The sequence below is a fragment of the Drosophila mauritiana genome, chromosome 3R (genome assembly GCF_004382145.1).
Source record: "Drosophila mauritiana strain mau12 chromosome 3R, ASM438214v1, whole genome shotgun sequence".
NCBI lineage: Eukaryota > Metazoa > Arthropoda > Insecta > Diptera > Drosophilidae > Drosophila > Drosophila mauritiana.
This window is the reverse complement of record NC_046670.1, coordinates 9,793,060-9,813,546: the sequence shown is the minus strand read 5'-3', so window position 1 is coordinate 9,813,546 and position 20,487 is coordinate 9,793,060. Positions and strand designations below refer to the sequence as shown.

The following is a 20,487-nucleotide window of genomic DNA, read 5'->3' as shown; positions in this document are numbered from 1 at the left end:
TAGAGACCCCATCGCGGGGCGTGATTTAGAAGCTGTTGTGGGTAAGACGGTAGCTTGTTTCCGATTATGGGATAAGTGCGGGAGCATCGTTTATAAAGCCAAAGCTAACGAACCAATGACTCGAAGCACTTTGCAGATTGTTGTTAGATTAGCGTTCGTAATAAATGAGGCGGCTCCTTGATGGAAGGAGCCGGTGTTGTCTAGACTTGTGATTGCCAAACAGCAAGTTGAAAGTAGAAAACTCTCTACCTGACTGGGCGCATTTGTCATAATAAAATTAGCATTTGCCTGGGTCAACAGGGGACGCAGGACAGCAGGACAGCAGGATGGCAGGATATCAGGCCAGGGACACAGGATGCACAAGAACTGGGGGTGGCCGCAAAGGCAAAACTTGTCACAGTGTTGACAGACCCGCCGACTAGAGAAGGAAGCAAATGAACAACCTGAAGGTGCTGCCTTCAGTTAAGGCCCTTTTGAAAAACAAGAAACTTGCTTTAAATAGCTTTGGGTGTAGGAAACAGCAACCGAGATAGTAGATGATTTTAAAAACGTTGCATCTAAATATTATAAAAGAGTATTAAAAAGTCGTTATCAGTATCAAAAAGTCGGCTGAGAAGGATGCAAAGCCGTTTCCTGTCTGGACGATAAGCAGTTGATGTGCCCTTACAAAATATTAACGAAATGACCAATTCAATCGGAACTCTATTAGCCACACATTCGATTCCCACTGGCTCTCGATTCGCTTTAAATGACCAAACAAATTGCATTGAATCCCTCAAATTCCCAAAAAACTACGGAATACTTCGACTTGCCAGCGGCGATTTTGTGCTGACTAAACGGAAAGAGTCCGGCATGTAAAGCTAAATCAAATCACGTACAGTGTCCGTTCCGTTACTGGCCAATATCTGCTGGCCAAATTTCACGCAGCTGCAACAAATCAAAGAGCAGAATTCTGGCGACCGGGCGCACCGACGACTGCTGGTTCAAGTGCTAAATAAATTGAAAATTCTAAAATTTTAATAAAAATTGTCGCAATATTGCAATAAAATTCGCATGATTGCCAGCCGTTCGTTTCTTCGATTTGGGGAATTTCTGATTTTTAAACCATCCACTGGTATCACGTGAAATTCTGCTCTACCGTCAACTGCAACACCGTTTTGATAAATATATATATATGTGTATGTTGACTGATTTTTTTTGACTCAGCCACTTTGTGCATTTCAGTTGATTTGGGGATTTTGTTGTTGACTCAGTTTTTGGAAAAAAAGCAGGTGGAAATTTAATTTCGTGGAATGGGGATCCTGTTTTCGTGTGATTTGATTCTGATACTGCTACTGAACTATTCAAGATTGGTTGGTACTACTGCACTACTTTCGATCAGCAATTTTTAAAGAATATCATTAAACAAAGTAACTTAAGATTTGTTAAATTTTGTAAATTGAAAAACTTAAATTATACCAAGACTTTGACTTTAATACTCGTTATTAAAATATTTCTCTTAAAAAAATCGGTCTGCCATATGCAATGATTTCTTGCCCATGCCCGAAAATAAATTTAATTGAATTTCATGCCGTTTTTAAAGCGAAACTATCAGATTAATTAATAATATTTATGTGCGGTATTCGATGCACACGCCGAAACAAGCGGAAGGCATTGTTTGCCCGTTCGATTTTGACAGATACATAATTAGTTTTTGTACAGCATAAGGCCGCAGGTGCCGTTGCTGTTTTCATTTGTCGGATGCACCCGGCTATACAGTATACGTTTGTATCATATAAATATGGCTATTTTTTTTAAGCCACAAAAGCTATCTATGCTGGCGCATTTTATGCGCTGGAGCTGCGAATGAATTTGTATAAATGTTTATGGATATTTACCTCGGGCGGCGGCGGCGCCAATGCAAAAGCCGAATAGCAGCAGGCGGCAGAGCCAACTGGATGTGGATGTCCTTGTCGCCATTTTGTCGAGCTGTGAAAATGGCGGCGTCTTTGGCGCCATTGCGTTTCTGCTTTGCCAAAAAAATGTCACAACAGCTGCAAAGAGAGTGTCGAAAAGAACGGATATAAGTGCTGAGATATTTGCTTGAAATTCCCTGTCCCAGGGCAAAACAGTTTGATTTCTAAACGGCACTCGGTGAATTTAACTAAACACATTTACTTTCAATTCGAATTGGTTCTCCCCCCCAAACAGTTTTAAGTTTCCCGCACTTCACAGGCAGCGTAATTTTTCGCACCATAAAACCCAAATCAATTTCGCTAATTAACAAATGTCTCGAGTAATCGGAGAGAGTCCTTTGTAGGAGGTGACTATGTACACTGGGCAACAAAATAATTTAAAGTAATGAAAATTAATAATAAATGCTAAGCGAAAGGAAAAGCTAAAACTTCGCCTATGTATGTATTTATTAGAATTAATGTTTTGTAAGTGAAGAACAAATATATAAAATGAACTAAGATGAATTGTTATTTGCAAACAATTCTTCAGAATTCTTTTTGAATTATTTAATTCCACAAAAAGAAAGTGCCTTAATAGTTTTTTTAATCAAAAATATATTATTAACAAACCATTCGAGAAGGAGGTTTATGTAAGTGTCATTTCCACCAAGATCAGGGAAATTAAATTACGCGTTCTTACAGCGAGCAGGAAGGTGTATTGCATGAGGAAGTGTTCCCATTTTCATTTCCACTTCGCGACAACTTTTTGCTCCCCCTGGAAGCCATCTTCACGCCTCGTTCGGTTTCATTTCCACGATTTCCATGCTCACATTCCCTCGGCTTTTGTCTCCGCCATTTAATAAGTTAATTGTTACTGCTGTTGCACTTTTGCAGCTTTTGAATTTATGATTAGCCACAACCGCCGAGCGCGGCAATCAGAAGCCAAGTATTTAGCGCTGCTCAAGGACAGAACACCCAAGATGTGCCCACTCACACTGCGCTTCTAGCCCAGCCATTACACCACCAACCAACCGACCAACCATTCGCCCATTTCGACCATTTTGAGTTGGCCAAGTTTACTTTAAGCCAGCAGTGACAGTGCCACATAAATGTCAACTGCTGCGGTCCTGCTGCGCTTTATGCAGTCCGACTTTTATGCATTTCTAGTGCTTCCCCTCCGATACGATTCATGGCTGCCAAGGACTCCACATAGTCCTGTTTCGCCGTGCCGCAGGACCCCATCCCTCCATCGCTTTTTGACTCGTCCGAGTCATTATTGTCGTCTGCTTTTTTCACTGGTCGCTGTAACTGCTGCCTGACTTTGTGTCAACTCCATAATTATAGTTTCTGCAATTTTCTTATAGTTTTTGCAACAAAAAAAAGTTTCAATGAGCTGGGCACAGTGGTCTTAGAGGTGTTGAGTTTATGTTCATTAAAATCAATTTTACTTTCAAAACAAACGTAAGTATTTCAAAATAAATAAACCACTGATGGCTCATAAGTGTGGAGTTTAAATGCAAGGGTCTCTCTTTTAGTGATCAATGATGGAAAATCTTTCAAAGGCTAAACAATTTTGATGTCACAGTGTTTGTTACGATACCTGGTATCCCCCAACTTCAGTTGTATTTTAAGTGCATTCTGCTTTTGTTTAATCCTAATGGTTCCGAAAATTCTTAATCCTCACATAGCCCACGGTTATAGAACTTAAAGTTGCTCTACATGGAGTGTGGCAGCAGCCATACACATAAAACTGCAGAGATTCTATTAACCCAAGAAATTATGAGAAATGAAAACTTATTACAAGAAGTCATTAAAATTCAAAGAATTAAAACTTGAAAAAGTAAAACTGAAAATGAGGCAAAGCCAAAGCGTTGTTGCCACCGATGTTGCTGCTTTGGCCCTCTCTCCCTATATATAATATATATAGTAATATATAAGTTTGCGAATCGGAAAAGTCGGGCAGCCGGACAAAAACTGTCGACGACTTATGACGAAGCCAAAGGGGTGGGTGGGGTTGGGCTTTATAAGGGGATAAAGAAAAGGCAGTGCCTGCGTCACTGCCAGTGCATTTTCCTCTTTTCAAGTTTCAACTACTTGGGCGGCAAAGGAAAGTCATAATTGTTAATGGGCTTTTGGCTTAAACGAATTTTTACTGCGAAAATGCCTCTGCACAGCGAGTGTATAATACTGAATGCTGTTTAAGTTTTAATTAGATTTTTAATATCGCCGAATGTGAAATATGGCTGGCGCGGAAAGTTAGATGAAAAAAAAACCTCCCTATGATGGATGTTAATTCATTTTTTGTGCGCCATTGCAGTGTGATTTTTAATATTCAACCTATTTATTATCATATTTTTCGTTGTTTGCCGCTGATTGTGTCCTGTTGTTTTTGTTTTCTTTTAATGCACGCCCGGTTTAATGAGCCGGCTATTAAGGCGCACCATCATTACGCAATGTCAGTTGGCGCTTTTATCAATGTTTCCTGTCAGTTTCGAGAACTTTGCGCCGCGTCACGACGTCACGAGTGTCAGCGGCAGCGATTTTCATATTCACTCTGCATTTTTATCAGCCATTTGCCGACTCATTAAGCCAACGTCAATGCTCCGCCGACCACCTCCCATTATTTCCCCAGCGGGCCAGGGATCTGATTCTCCTTGATGATGGCTTGGCTGCATTTAAAAAACGTCATTGCCGATTGAGTTTTACATGCTTTTAATTGACGTCGTCATGTAATGAAATTTAATTTATACTGCTCGCCATTAATAGTAATTCATACTGATGGCAACGCTATCTGCGCCCAGCAGGAAGTCTAATATATGTATAACTATCTTAAATGTTTCGATAACGGAAATCATTCAACTATAACTATTAACTTTAAACCCGAAAACGTGAGAGAAGTGCTATTCGTCTTGTGGTAGCTACAAGAAAAGTTACGTTTAAGTATGTACTTTAAATAGTTTTAATACTTTTAATACTTGGTTATATTGTATTTTTTCCCTGTGCAGAGAATCTATACCTCAACTTTACTCCAGACAAGTGGACATGAATATGCAGCACGTGAGGCGTCGCTTGAGTGCAACACATCGCATCTCGCACCCTTTTATAAGCATATATACCTATATATATTTATATATATTTTATGTAAAGTTTGCTATAGAATAATGTCAGCCATCGAGCATGACAGTCGAGTGCCGGACAACTTGAAAATTGAAAATGCACTCGTGTTGTCTATAAAAATAGTTGTGTGATGTTATTTTAGCTTGTTCACATTTTCCGTTTGGAATTTTCATTTCAAAGCTACACGAATTCTGCCATAATGTACGAAATTAACTGGCAGAAGAAAAGTGATCAAAAACTATTAAAAATTAGCTTTTGGAATCTAAGGCTGGTGGTAGTGTTCTCACTGCTACTTAGGATTGGAATAATAATTAACTAACTTTCTTTAAATGCCTGTGGTTTCCATTATCTTGGCATTCTCATATTCCTATAACTTATCTTTGTTAAATAATAACTTCAATTAATCTCAATATGCATTAAAAACGCACTCAGTTTCAGTAGCGAATGCAAATGAGAACGAAGCCAAAACAAGTTTTGTCCGATCAAATTAAGGTGAGATTAACAGCCAATTAATGCTTAAATTATTTAATGGCCAAACATTTTTCTGGCCATTTCGGACAATTCTGGCTGCGGGTTTTTAAAGTCGCGTGCCCGCAAAAATATGTGTGTGTGATAAAAGACTGAGTGGAATGCAAACAAAGACGATGGAATAAAATCGGTTGTCACGACAAAGACGATGGAATAAAATCGGTTGTCACGATTTCAATGAAAATTAAAAATCCCAGCATGCAGTGAAACGACCGCCAAAAGCATTTTAATTAAAGTCGACCAGCGCGTCACACAACGGTCTAAATTGTTGTTCGCACACCAAAAATATTAATTGACTTTTCCGCTGGCCGTCGCGACGAGGCGGCCGAAAACATCATTAACGCAAATATAATTACGTGACAATTCGATGCTTTGGCCCGCTCACAAATCGCAAATCAAAAAGCGAAATTAATTATACCCATCGCAGACCGGCGAAATCGAGGCGTGCAGAGCCCCTCCCAAGGGATCAATCAGTGCAAAGTCGCGAAGGTAAACAATGAAGCTCCGGTCTCGGCAATCCTGCAAACATGGCTCGGTCCTCAATTCCCAGTGTGTCCAGTCAGGCGAGGTCCTTTGGCGGCGGGAAAAAAGGGTCGCCGACGCTGTTTAACTTTGAAAAATTAAAATCCACTTGGGTACCCAGCCCGAAAACCCCGGGCCGTAACCCCTCGCCAAAAACCAACAGCAAAAAAAAAAATGCCAGTCCGCGGATAGTCTCGCATTTTTCAATGGCCAAATAATAAAGTCCCCAAATGTCAGTTGGGAGTTATAATCTGTTTGCCGCTTTTTCATGGTCGCCATTTGACTGCCTGGCAGTGAAAAAAGGGGTATATCCTGTATTCGATAGAGGCTGGCGGAGCTCATAAAGATGTCAACTTCATGGTGGGATTATCTGCTTAATTGATAATAATAAATCGAGTGCTCCAATAGTATATAGTTTGTTTATACTGAGAAGATAGTAAGCTAGGCAGCTTTCAAAAACTATGAGCTTCAACTTAATCATTGCTCTGATAAATTGGTTTATATTGTAGAAAGCGCTAAGAACATATGAATTATAATTTGACTGCTTTGCTGTTTATTCAAAATTCTAGGGTATTTCCATAGTCGACTGTCTCATCTTGCTGTTCATTTGGTCTGCTTTGGTCCTTCTGACAACGTCGATTAAATGAAACGTAAATTTGCAGCAATTACGAGGGTAAATATGCATTAAAATAAATTTGCATGCAATTATTTTTTGGCACATCAAAGTCTGATGGATTCATCGAATTATCCTTGGTGCGGATTTATCATTGTTATTCGTGTTTTGATTTCTCCGTTCGTCATAGGACCCTAATTACCAGTCAAAACAATGGCCAATTAAATGCAAAACTTTGATGTTGTTTGCTGTTCTTGGGCCCTTTCAATAAACCAATTTGTTATTCGATTCGGCGAGGTGTTAATACTACAATGCAAAATTCTTTCGGTGACATCTCGTTTATCAACTTGAAGACATAATCTTCGAATTTGGTTTTGTCTGCATATCGGTGGCATTGTGTTGGCATTTTATGATAAATGGCTGGGAAATGTGAAAGCGGATTTCTGGCTTTTGTTTTTCCTGCGTTTTTTTTCTGTGGTGTTTTTGGTGCGGGTGTCGAGTGGAAAGCGGCTTACAAGTTGTTGATCTAAGTTTTGGCCAAAGGAAGAACGGAAACGGAAAGTGAAACATTGCCTTTGCTAACCTAATTTCCAGAGCTGTTATCCCGACTTTCTTCTATAAATAATATTCTCCGCCCGCGCTGAACATGTGCCTCATTTTAAATAAACATTTAGCATTTCCTCTGTGCATTTTTCGGTTTCATTTCTTCTTGATATTCCTGGCCCTGTTTTGCATACATTTTCCCAGCGAATTAAAAAAGCGCACAGTTTTGTTGGAGATAAGCTACTCAAAGATTTACGACCATCTCTCTCTCTCGCCATGTTGTTGTTGCTGTGGGAAATTTGGTAGCTAAAATAGGGAAAAGTGGGAGGAAAGTTGGGCATAAACAAGGCCAAAGCGTTTCCAGCGATTTGGCGTGACAAATCCGGCACGATTTTGGAGCTATCCGTGGCAGACGCAACTTTGTCGCAGATTTATATGCAATGTCAGTGGAAACGGTTTATCACTTTGGCCTAGGCCTGTTCGTACCTTTTTGATGATGGCAGCTCCAGCCCAGCTTCGCAATCCTTGAAAGATCCCCGGAAACCCCACCGAGTTTTGGGCCAAAAGGTTGAAATTTTCCAAAGACAAATTCCCCGTAGATTTAGTGCAATTTCATTTACTTTTGTCTTCGCATTTAGTGAGATTTGTTAGCCAGTTGCTTAAGTCGCTTGTCAGATGGGATGGTTTTGGGATAAGTTGGGCTTTCATTTCACACAATATTTGATGGCCGAGAAAAAAAGGTTGAAAACTGTAGACGCTTTTCTGAAGAATTGCTTGCGTTCTGATGCTGCGTTTTTATTTTTAAATTGCCTTTTGAACAAGTGCCGAGAGCGTTGTCCTTAACAACTTCTCCGGAAGTATGGAAGCATTTTCCCTCATCTCTGAACGGCTTTACTTCTCTGTGTATCATTAGTGGGCTTAGAAAACTTCCTTTTGAGGGACAACACGAAAAACCGCTTGGACAAACTGCCCTCTCATTCAATCTTTTAGCACTGTTTAAACTTTTGGCAACAAGCTTAGGCAAATTTACAAATTCCTAATGATGAGCAATTTTAATTATATGCCCCACAAGCGAATATATGTGCACTTAGCGAATTTTAATGAATGAACTTCAGAGCTTCATATGTAAATCAATAGTAATATAAATAATTGAATTTGCACACTTAACTACTTAAATCTTTGCTGTGATTTAAATGTTTAAGTAATTTTTTAGAAATTATAAACCCATTAATTTATTCCACTTATGAATGTATTGCTCGGTTTTTCCTTAATTAATCTTTGTGTTAGTAGGTTTTTCGCAGTGGGTTGGCGCTCATTATATTATCTGCTCATTCTGCCGTAGACCTTTTTGATGTCAATCACTCAGGCGCTTAAGGAGCTGTCATGCCCGACTACTTCCAATAGGAGTCCGCCTTCGAAGGCGCGGTGGTTGCGTCTCTGGCGGCGCCAAAAGAATTTAAATTAGCCAAGCCAACTGCCAATAGACGTGGCTGAAAAGTTACGCACTTGTCTTCGCCTGACTTTCCTAATGAATCATGAATTTCTCGCCATTTTTCCTCCATGTTTTTTCCAGCTCCGCGTAGCTTTGTTTTGCTTTTGGTGTAATAAGCGTGAAACTTTTTGGCAGACCCAAAAAAAAATGTTCTTTTGCTGATCTGCTCTGCATTTCAACCAATTAGTTGGTCTGTTTGTCTAGATTTTTTGTTTTGACCTAAAAATACGACAAAAAACATGCAAAACGACTGCTGATTGACAGTCTGAGGCTCGAAATCGTTGCCAAGTGACGAGGGGGCGATTGGCGATAGAAACTCCAACTTGGCCGGAATCTGGCAAAGCTTGACTAATGCCTGATCTCTTTCGGTTCCTACACTGAAAAAAAAATAACAACCTCACAGTGCTTAAATAGTACAAATAAGCCTATGAACATACTATTTTAAAACAAAGCCTATCAAAAATGTAATAAAATCTTGTTTAAAAAACATAGCAATAAAATTGAGAGCGTTTTATTTCTCGGTGCACCTTTGATTTTTCTTCGCACACTCGGTTCTTTTTGTGCCCTCTTAAATTGGGCAAAGTTTTTTAAGTCAGCGATTGAAGGACTTGTCCACGAACACGCCCCACTTAAACACTCACACACGCCCCTTCAATTGTCGTCCTGAAGTTTTCCTGTCGCATTTGACGTGCGTTTTATGTGTTCGTAGGTGTAAGCGCTGCCGAATGACAACTTACAACTTTGAGCAGGTATTTTTTGGGTGGCGGAGTTTCCGCCAAATTTAAATTGAATTTGCAGCTTTTATCTTTATGTAATTTTAAATTCAGCAATTAAATACCATTAATAAATTAGATCGAATTCTATGCCAATGATTACTATTGCAAACATAAATGCCAGAGAAAAAGTAAATGCTTGTTTAAAACTATATCTTGCGCATGAAATTGACAATTGCTAAATTAAATGATAATCCAAATATTCCGATTTAATCAATAAAAATCAATCAAGGCTTCCTTAACTCATTCTCAATGAATTGATCTTTGATTCTTCGTGTCACCTCTAATTATTGGCAATAATTCGAAGAAGTTGGCAAGGTGAAAGCCATCCAGACAATGGCCAAGTGATTTGCTTAACTGGGCGGATCCTTCACACTTCAACGCATTGACGGTAAGTGGATTAGGCCTGTTAATGATGGATATTCATTCTGATTTGGCGCCTCGAACTTCGAACACATCCGGAACCACGGAGCCAAGAAGCCAATGTTTTTATGAGCCACCAGCTTCCACCGGGAAGGTGACAGTTTTTGTCAAAATCGACATTACGTATGCGGAAATCGTTCGCGAACATGTTGGCTGACAAGCGATACGAATATATTGCCGTTTGCCTTTGTCCTGCCAGCACTTTGCCGTGTGCTGCTGGTACAACAGGGCGTATGATTTTTATAAATGCCGTGTAGCTGTCGCAACAGAAGAACCAACTCACAAAAGGCAACCAAAATTTGCTCTTTTTTCTTTGCCGTCCCGTGAGTGTGTTTGAAATATATCCCGGGACCTTATACAATCAGTGGCAAATTGCTAGTATTAAAACTAAATATCTGATACTGAAAAAAGCTTAGAACACTTTAGCAGATATTAAAAAAGTAAATTAAAAGGAGTTTAACGGGAGTCGTGCAAATAAAATGTATAAGCATTACTTTGAGTAAATGTATATAAAATCCTAGTAATTTTACTTCAACTGTATGTACGTAGTGCGACGACTTGCTGTGCTTTTTTCGTTTCCAAAATCAATCTGGGCCATGTTTGAATGAATTTTGCACGGCTTCTATTTTTTGCCATCGAGCTTCGCCCTCTGCCCCTAAGGAATTTCGGCAGCTGCCCAATCAATTGACTTTTGTGTGGGTGAGTTTGGCGTTTTGTCATGCTGCTTATTATAAAAAATACCAGGAAAACTGATTTGTCAAGGCCATAAAAATATTTGCTCTCATAGAGCATTAAATGAGCATTTTTTTCTTTATTGCACGTGTGTATATAGTTCCCATTGGATGATCAAGCTAATGCTTATAAATAGGGGGAAATAACATAATATGAAGATTGAAGGTTGGGTAAACTTTGGTGACTTGTCGGATTTTTTGACGTCTGCAGGGGAATGCTGTCGATTAACTTGATTATCACGATGAAGGGGCAAAGATTATTCGAGTGTCAGTTATTGGGAATGGACTAGAAGGCTGCTTGCTATTGAATAACGACAAACAGTAGGGAACTGAATGCCAAACTGATTGTTCATATTTGCCAACTATTTTTGCTATTTGCATTTTCAATCAATGTGCTGGCGATGGATGAAAACAATAGCGGTATCAACATACGACCATGATTTTGATATCTGCAATGTTGGGCAAACGCCAAGGACTATGCACTTGGGAAATAATTATGTCAATTATTAAATTAATTATCTATTTTACGAATATTAAAAATTAAAACGTTAAGCTATCTTTTTTTGTATGGTTTTTATTGAATTTGGTTATGACACTTCGAGTTCTTTTGAATTCCTTTGAAAAATTTGATTTTCAGCATGGAAACAGTTTGTCTAAAAAAACCAACACAGTCCTGGACACCTTTACTATGTTGATGTTTTTCAAAGTGCAATCACAAAAACTGGATGGAAAGAAAAGCTTCAAGTTATGTTTGTTTGCTGAGCGCAGGAGAAAACTCTTCAAGCACGAATGCCCCACAGTCACACGTTCAAGATGCCGAGAGAGCAGGAGAATTTTCACTCGGCACCTGTCTTCAGGTGGGATGTGCTTCTGTTCTGTTGTCATATTTTCATCACACTTCAGGTGTGAAATAAACACACATGTGTGCATATAGCTTGGTTCCTTGAAGCTGAAGGAACTTCGTGCCGCCCGGAATATTTGCTCACAATCATTTTCCTGTTTTTTTTTTATGCGACTCAACAGCTTTATTTCGCCCGGACAAACTTTAACGTCAGTTGATGGTTAAATTCTTGGTCTCCCTTCACTTTGCCCCATTGGAAATTAGTTGGGGTTAATTTACTGACTGGTCTGTGCTTCGCATAACTAATGATTGAATTTGGGCAGCGACTTAAAGCCAAATTAAATGGAAAAACAATATACTCTTTATTATTATTAAGCCATCGCTTAGCAGCTGTAGTGCGGGATGTATACACATATATTTAATTAAAAAGTTGTAGCCCAAAACCAAAGGAAGGGCAAATATTTGCCTGGAGTTGTGTGTAATTCTACCAAACATTGCGTAAACACAATCAGCCACTTACACACACACACACAGACACGAACCCTCATCCAGACATAATATCCGATTTCAATTGGAAGGAAAACCTATTAGAAATTATTTCCCTTCACTAAATATTTGCTCGATTGTGTGCGCATCTTTGTTATTGTTGTTAATGCCATTGTATTCAATGAAACGTTCCCAGACCCAAAAAACATTTCCCATAATAATTGTCAGTCTGCTGCCCCCTCACAATCACAATCCCTTTATTTGGTTAGATTTTAAGCCTTGAATTTTCGTGTCGGGTCAGCCTGCGTGTGTATGTTGGGCATACATGGCGTATGCGTATTGTTGACTTAGTTGATTGGCTTAAGGGCGTGACCTAACCAATGCTGGGAACAATAATTGTCCGAATTCCAGCTATTTGCTAGTTGCCCCCTTCAATTAGCCCCAGATCTCTTACCTTTTGGGCCCGCAACCTTGGGAGTTCTTCAGTTTCCGACACCTGAAATATAAAGGAAATACACTGATGAGTTCTCGACGTAAAATAACATGTTCCGTTTAATGAAGTGGTTTGCATTAGACATTGTTTGCTCGCAATTAATAACCAAATCAATGATTGGTATTTTCGTACACTACCTGCATTCTACCCTTTTGGTATGCTTCAATTAATATAATTCTGGTTTGGTTTACGTTTTGCTTGTGGCCAAAAATCGAATTTTCCGCCTCAAATTTCTGGCTCAAAATGTGTACACTCTTCTTGGAAAGTTTTTCGCCTGCAAACTGCAGCTGGAATTTCGCTTTTTCGGAGGTTGGCTTTGTTTTTGGGCCATTTTTTGTGCCCGCTTGTTTATGAAGTGTCCAAAGTGTGCGCTGGCCTGGCTGCCTGTTTGTTTGCCTTTCATGTTAATGGACTTTACGCGCACATGGACACTGGCAGACAGGAGCAGCAGGAGCCTCAGCGAGTTTTCGTGAACAGCGGTTCCCTTTTTTTCCCTATTTTCCCTTTAGCAGCTAACTTTTGGTGAATGGCATACAGACATAGATAGGCATGCAAGTATATGTGTATCTACACAAAAGAAACAGTTTATATACTATCTGTAATGGAATGGCCAAATTATACCTTGAAGTGAATGGCTCAAAATGGCAGCATTGAAGCTCCTAGAATCATAATATAGTCAGTCATAGATACTTTATTAAAAAAAGCTCAAGAAAGATCCAATTTTGTTCAGTGTACATATATGGGTGGCACAATATATGCATTAGGTTTGCCTTGTTCGCCCAGCTGTTGCCGTTTGAATTTTTCGAAAAACTAACAGCGTTCGGTTTTTATCGATGGTTTATCGTTTAAAGTTTTCCATCAGCATAAATTCTGAAACGTTTCATTCCAAGGCCTTGGGCAATGTTTCATTAGTTTGTGACGTGACAATGTTGCGTATACTTAATATTTATCTATGCGTCTTACGAGAATCGTAAATAACCACAAAGACACACACACACACACTCGCGCGTGCAACATGCTGTTCGACAATTATTTGTGTTGCTGCAACACGCTAAATAAACACTTTTTTCGATGTGCCGAGGGAGGGGAGCTGAGACACAAGTCAACATAAAAATGAAATACAAGGCAATAATATTTGCTCAACATGTGTGTGTTCCAGGGGTTGTTGCCATGCCACCCCCACATTTGTCTTGTTCGTGCCCGCATAAGTAGGCAACGATATGTGTTAGCTGCGAAAATGAATAAACTTTTTCCACCTTCGGCCATCCAAAGCTGCCTTTCATTTTCAACACCCTTTGCGATGCGATTTTTCCAATAAAATACTTTTCGAACTGCATCTCATTATGAATTATTAACATTCTTTGCCCTCAAACTATGTGGCCTGCAGATGTTTCGCTTTTCGGTTTTAATGGGGCAGCGAAACTTTCGCAGAAACTGAAATAATAAAGCTTTCATATGCATATGAGTGTATATGTGGGAAGTACAAACATTAAACACGCAGCCATAGGTTTGGATCGCCAGCCATCTGGCGCTATAATGAAATTTCTTTAATGCTCCGCTGGCACACATTTAGCCAGCGGTCAATTTTGGTGCAAATTCTGCACTCAGAAAAGTGTAAGCTAAGAGCATAATTCATCTACTACATACATAAATAATAAATAAATAAATATTTATATTATTTATATAAAGATTTAGAAATACCAAAAGTGGGTATAGCGTGATAAATTCACCCAAGATGGTAAGTAAATTGTTCCAAGTGTGAACGAACCGCAGTTTCTGGCACAATTTTTAATTAAAACGCACCAAATGGAGCTTATTTAAAAGTTGCGATGACCGACCAAAGGTGATGAGCAACGCAGCGACCTCGTTTTGGCTTCTGGCCGGAGTCCGGGTATTAATTTGCTGACCTATGCGAGGGCGAAAGTTTGCCAACTCTGCCCGTTGATGCGTTGCCATAATGTCAAATGGATCGAAGTCCGAACGGGGACCGTGCAACCGTGCAAACAGTCAGGCGGAGTAGGATATAATAACGGTTATCCGGCAAACAGCGTGACAACTGTGTGCCATATCGCCCCCATACCAACCAAGCCATCCAATCCATCCAAGCCCTACGGCTGAATGGACCATACATATTGCCATTTTCAGCGACCTATGCAATTCGCCGGCGTTGTTGACATTGTCCGGCAACTGTCATCGACTATCGGGTGAAAATATTAACAAATACTCCCCATATTGGGGCCAACAAGAGTGCATATCCCCCGCTAACAGCATTTGGGATCATTGTGCACGGATCTGATGGCACGAAGGACATTGTTTTCTGGCCCTGAGATTGAGCGCATGATGCAGAAATATGGTCCATCCCCATATGTTTGTAAATAAAGCTTTTTCTTCAAAACTATATGGATTTAAAGTGATTTCAAAAATGTACATTTATTCCCTTCTACACATGCTCAACGTGCTCAATTTAACCGGAAAAAGTTGAGTAGCAGGAAACCTATACTTCAATTATGAAAAGCATTCAGCTAAAAATGTTCAAGCCCTTTGATCCTACAACAAAGTGAACTTTTTAGTTTACTTTAAGTGAATTTCACTAACTCCCTTACGAATCAGAAACAAAGAATTAAATCTGTTTCTGTGGCTTTTTGCTTACTCATGCAGTCGGCTTTTTCATATGTAATACCTATCCGCCCTCTAGCTCTTCCGTTTTCCGTTTGAATTTTGTTAGATTTCATAAAGTGCAATTGCGTAAAATAAACTTGATATGTTTATATTTGTCTGCCATGCATTTATATCGGAGCTGGTGGCTTGTTTGTATTTTTTTAGTAGCATTTTAAGCGGCATGAATAAAAAACACGCGCAATAGATGTTATACAATATTTTTTCGACTCTGGTTGAAGTTAAATTAAAGTCCTTGGATTATTTTTCGTTGGGACAGATTTAGTGTTCGTAATCGGCCAACAGAAATCAGAAGGGAAAAATAATTTCCATCGGCAGGAACTAGCTTTCCCAGTTTAATTACTTGCAATAAAATTAAGCAATCCAATCGAGTGTTTTATTGCCATGGCAGAATGTTTATCATTGCCTTTTTCCGACTGTCATTGCAATTAACAGACAATTTGATTGGATTTGCTTAGCATTTCATTGCAGTCGCTCGTTTATTTATTTCACATTTTGACAAATAGCAAATTATTTATTTTAAAGAAACTTATCCGAACCGAGTCTCTGTTAAATTTAATTATATTTGCTGCATTTTCAAGACCTCTTTCGTTTGAGGATTTGATATTTATGGCGTGTGGCAAAGCGCAGCGGAAGCGTCAAATTGAACGGAAATTGGCTTAAAAATGACAACAAAAATGCAACAATGCGGCCAAAAACAATGCCAATTCAAGTTGTGTAGCCAAATATTGTACACGATAGCTGCTCTTTTTGAAGCCCTTGTTCGCCGCACTATGTCACTCATATATATATATATATATATACACATTTGTATGTAGGAGCAATATCTATTCATGCGAAGTTTGCTTTTTCGATTTTCATTCGGTTTTCATGGAGTTTTGAGCATCGTTTTTGCATTTATAATTTTTAGTTGCATTGTTCCTTCTGTACACACACAATTTCCTATTAAATATGGCAGCATTTTTACGTCTCGTTGATTATTTTCGCGGTTGGTTTTGTTTTGCATATATATTCTGCACATACATATATTCTTTGGCGGCATTTCGTTGTTTTGGGTCCATTTTCCGCTTTGGCTTTTTAGTTGCGCTTCTGGTGGCCGGCCCGTGTGGTCAGTTTTTGCTGCTCTTTTGGCCGTGCTGGGCATTAACTTTTGCACGTTACAAGCTTAACATTGATTCTGCGGATACGCGCGCCAGCCAGCCAGCCTCCTCCATTTTCCCGATTTCCCAGTTTTCCCCGAGTACATGTGCGCCGTGAGCCGTGTGTCCTGCTCTTCCGGAGGGCATCATTTGCACAAGAATTGCAAAAATGTTCGCCGTCCGGCCGCCTGGCATTTGCAAAACAAAAAGTTAACTGTCATTTAGACCCCCTTCATGTTTGGCTTTTAAAATAACCAAAACGATGTTAGTGTTGTTTCTAAAATGATTTAACATTGCAGAATATATTTTTAGCAATAAATTGGGAAAAATATTTTTTTTAATTTTTTGAAATGTTAAAATGATGTTTTAATTGTTATTTCATAGCTGGGTAAATCTAAAATCTCGAAATTGAATGCAAATATATGAGAGTACGGGGTATATTCTCACTAAACTCTTTTATTAAGTTTTTCTATGTAATACAATTATTGTCATGATTTGATTTAGGAAAAAAACAAAGCTGTGTGCAATGGCGTATGTGTAATATTTGAACTGGCTTATTGATTTCAAAAGCTAAGCCCTCATTCATTCAAAACTGGTGCGTCTGGGCAGAAAAATGAAATTAACAAAGTGTTTGGCTTGAAGTTGGCCAAACGAATCCCTTTGAAATATGCTCGAGTCTTCTCGGCTCATTTGATGTTGGCGCACTCGGCCGGGAATGCCTTTTTTTGGAAACGGACTTCCGATGCTCTCCAATCGTCCTCCTATGTTTTTCAATAGCAAATACAATCCAGGCAGTTTCAATTGCCAGAAAAGCTTCAGCTTCACCAGCACATATGGATGCGCTTGGTTCCGTTTCCGGTTCTAAATATAGTTATTTCTGCACTGCTGCCAGCCATGGAGCTCTTTCAAGCACTTGAGCAGCATCAGCCACCTGACTGACTGCCTGTCCGTCCGTCTGGCATTCCGGCACTCAGTCCACGTCCACCCGGAGCCATTTCCAGTCCCGGCAGCAACTGTTTGCTTACCCACGGAACTTGTCGGCACGGAGCAAAATTGTATGAAGATTTCTAACCAGGTGGAAATTATCACAACTAATTCGGATCGACTCCAAATGTTGAGAAATGGTTTATACTAAAATGCAGCAAAATTTGTTATTAAAGAAAAATTATTTCCTTTAATTCTTTAGATATTTTGGGACTCGAATATGGTGATGCTGCACTTATTAATAATATATTGTCTCATTTACTAGAAAAGCTTATTAAGGAAGTTTAAATTTTTTTTTAGAGTTTATATAAAACATTAAAATTTTTTCCGAATGTAGATATGCAACCCCATTCTTTATACGTATCTCACTGCACTGTGTGTGTATTTTTGTATGCAAATAAGCAAAATATTTTAACAGCAATGTTTTTTGCGCTGTCGTCTGGGCGGCTGTTTGCCAATGACTTGTTGATTTTACAACTTTTCCAATTGAATGAGCTTGGAAGAAGGGGAGAACTCATGTTTGTGCCCGAAAGAAAAGTGATTTGCACTGTGACATTTCTTTTTTTTATTTTCGATTATCGATGAAAACGCATGAGCTTAAATGCAAACTGTTTTCCTATTTGCACTCCAAACATATAATCCGAGTGCAACTCAGTCCGCCAAGGAGTTATAAAAACATATTGGATTTTTGACGAACATCAAAGGGGAGCACGTAGAAATCCGTGAAATTCCGCCAGCTACAAAGAGGAATTGTAAATGTAAATAAATATCGAGATTGGCGACAGCATGCCCTCATTGCATCATTGTTGTACCCGAAGCTTTAACCACAAGTGGGTGGGGTTTTGGGCCTTATGGAATGATGCTTACACAAAGCAGCACGTCTGGGAATCCCAAAAAAATCGAATGAGCAAAGTGGCGGAGAGAATAAATAATAAATAAATATTAGGAGTGCATCTGGGGGGAATGACACGATGGATGTCGATGGCGGAAAGCTCTATTCCTCACTCGTGTTGTTGTCAACAACTTTTGGCACTTGACTATTAATGTGCATCATTGCGCAGCTGACAATTTCAAGCCATTTCCGTGGTGCCAGCCAAGTCACTGCCACATCTTCTTCCTCGACTTCCATTTCTATTTCAGTTTCCACTTCTGGCTGAGGCAAAGTTTCCACTGTTCAAGTTTTGCATGGCCATATAAAAATCGAATAACAAATTGCTCACAAAAGCAACTGCAACTCCAACTCCGGAGGATGAGGACATTTTCTGACATTTTTATGAGCAGCTGCAAAAGATTTCTGGCGTTCGTTAGATTTTTTCTCTGCACTTCCTTTCCTCAGACTTGTTTTCCACTAGCAAAATTTGTTGTGCGTGAAAAGTTCTCACAGGATGAAGATAGAACTTCTACATGTGACTGATGGTGAGCGTGATTTTCGGGTTTCCAAATGTCAGCCGCAGACTCACCGCTCCTCCTTCTGCTGATTGACAAACATTTTGTGGCTGCGTGAAATGTGAATGCGGGAAATTCAATTGAACGGCTGCCCTGGGAAATTCGGTTACCTTTTGGCCAACACAACAGCTGTTGCTAATTTACAGCCAGGCAAAACTTTTCCACCTCCATATTGCCACATATATATCGCTCGAGTGGGCCCGAACTTTCAATTAAGCTCGAAAGGACACACACAAGTTGGCTCCTTCCACGGCCATCGCATATTTCAATAAGTTTTCAAACTCAGAAGCGCCGCGCTAAAACAACACAATTCATACTTAACTCACCGAAACAGTTTCCCCCGAAAAGCGACGCCCAAAAAGAAAACTGTGCAAAATGGCCAAGGGCTAGCTGCAATGAAAAATGGCAGAGCGGGAAATAAAATTGCATTAGTGGTGTATACACGGAGCAAAATCGATCATGAAATTATAATTTTTAAGCTTATGAAGTCATGCAACTTTGGTGTAAGTTTAACATATGCAAACTGTCTATTTGTTATAAAAATGAAGTATAATGCAAGATACTCATTTGAAAATTAATGTAATTCTTATGAGTGGCGTTTACAGAGTAATCGAGAAAGTTATTTTTATTTAAAGATATGTAATAATTCTATTACACATTTTCAAAATTATTTTATATTCTTAATTGTTTTTCCTGTCGATTTTATGGCGAATTTGAGTGTCCTTTCGGGTGTGCGTGTGCTATAAGTTCTGAAAGATGTAGCTGCGCCTCCTCATAAAACGAAATTAAATTTATGTACAGTTGCAAAGTTGCCAGCAAATGGCGGATGGGTGAGGGCATAAAACTTTCAAAGGCAGCCGGGAAGTGGATCTAAACACGCGGCCAGCCCATCCTGGCCGTAATTCAAAATTCGAGTGGCAGTCGCAGTTTCGGGCAGTAAGGCAACCGCCAAAGGCGCAGGATGCACGGGGCAGCACTGCATCCTGTTTTTTGTTGTGGGCGGGATCTGTTCACGCTTGTTTTCACTTGGCCAGCATTGTAGGCCTGTTCAACCCACTCATCCACCCCCGCTTGCAACCCAGAAGACCGCCTGGAATCGCGGGAAAACTTGGCCATGTTGCCCGCGGGAGTTTGCGGTGCTGGCCACCTTTGCTTGTCAGATGCTGCAGGCAAAAAGCTGGCAAATTCAGCAATCGCAGCGGCAACATCAAATGTCAGCTTCAGTCTTTAAGGCAATGAATTGAAGATTCTACTGCAAAACTCTTGCAATTTTGAGATTTAATTATTATAGACCAGTTCTCTATAAAGCGTCCAGGAACTCTGTAAACTTTAAGGAAATAAAACAACTTAATTCCGAACTGAACGGTCGTTTTAGGGAGAGCTATTCCAAGGGATTGCCTTCCATTTCAATCTCCTTCATTTCGCCAAACAATTGGTAGCATTCTTGGCAGATTTAATTGAATTTCCTGTATCAATGCAGCATTAGGAGACTAACAAACATAAAAGAGGCCAGAATAAAATAAAAATGGCTGTTAACGCTTAAGATTTCATTTTTGCTCAGTCAGGGAAAACACACATTGTTGATTAAACCCCCAGGAAATGTAGTTTTGCAACACAACTAAACTAACAGTTTAAAGCTGACCATTATTTGCAACAAATTGTTTAGTTTACAGCCAAATGCTTGTCATACAAGTGCATGTTATAACAATGTGAGTAAATACTCTAAACATAATTGCAAATAGAATG

The 20,487-nt window shown here is 39.5% G+C and overlaps 1 protein-coding gene across 2 annotated transcripts in view; it reads right to left on the bottom strand.

The window, feature by feature from the left end:
* The window catches only part of LOC117143770 (serine-rich adhesin for platelets), a 48,659-nt gene that overhangs the window by 14,731 nt on the left and 13,441 nt on the right, over nt 1-20,487 (bottom strand). For both annotated transcript variants that reach the window (XM_033308598.1, XM_033308599.1), the window contains exons 2-4: nt 19,068-19,131; nt 12,458-12,499; nt 1,878-2,033 (exon numbers count right to left, since the gene is read on the bottom strand). In XM_033308598.1, the coding sequence (XP_033164489.1) occupies nt 1,878-1,998 (121 nt within the window). In that variant the 5' untranslated portion in view covers nt 1,999-2,033; nt 12,458-12,499; nt 19,068-19,131. The remainder of the gene's footprint in view (nt 1-1,877; nt 2,034-12,457; nt 12,500-19,067; nt 19,132-20,487) is intronic.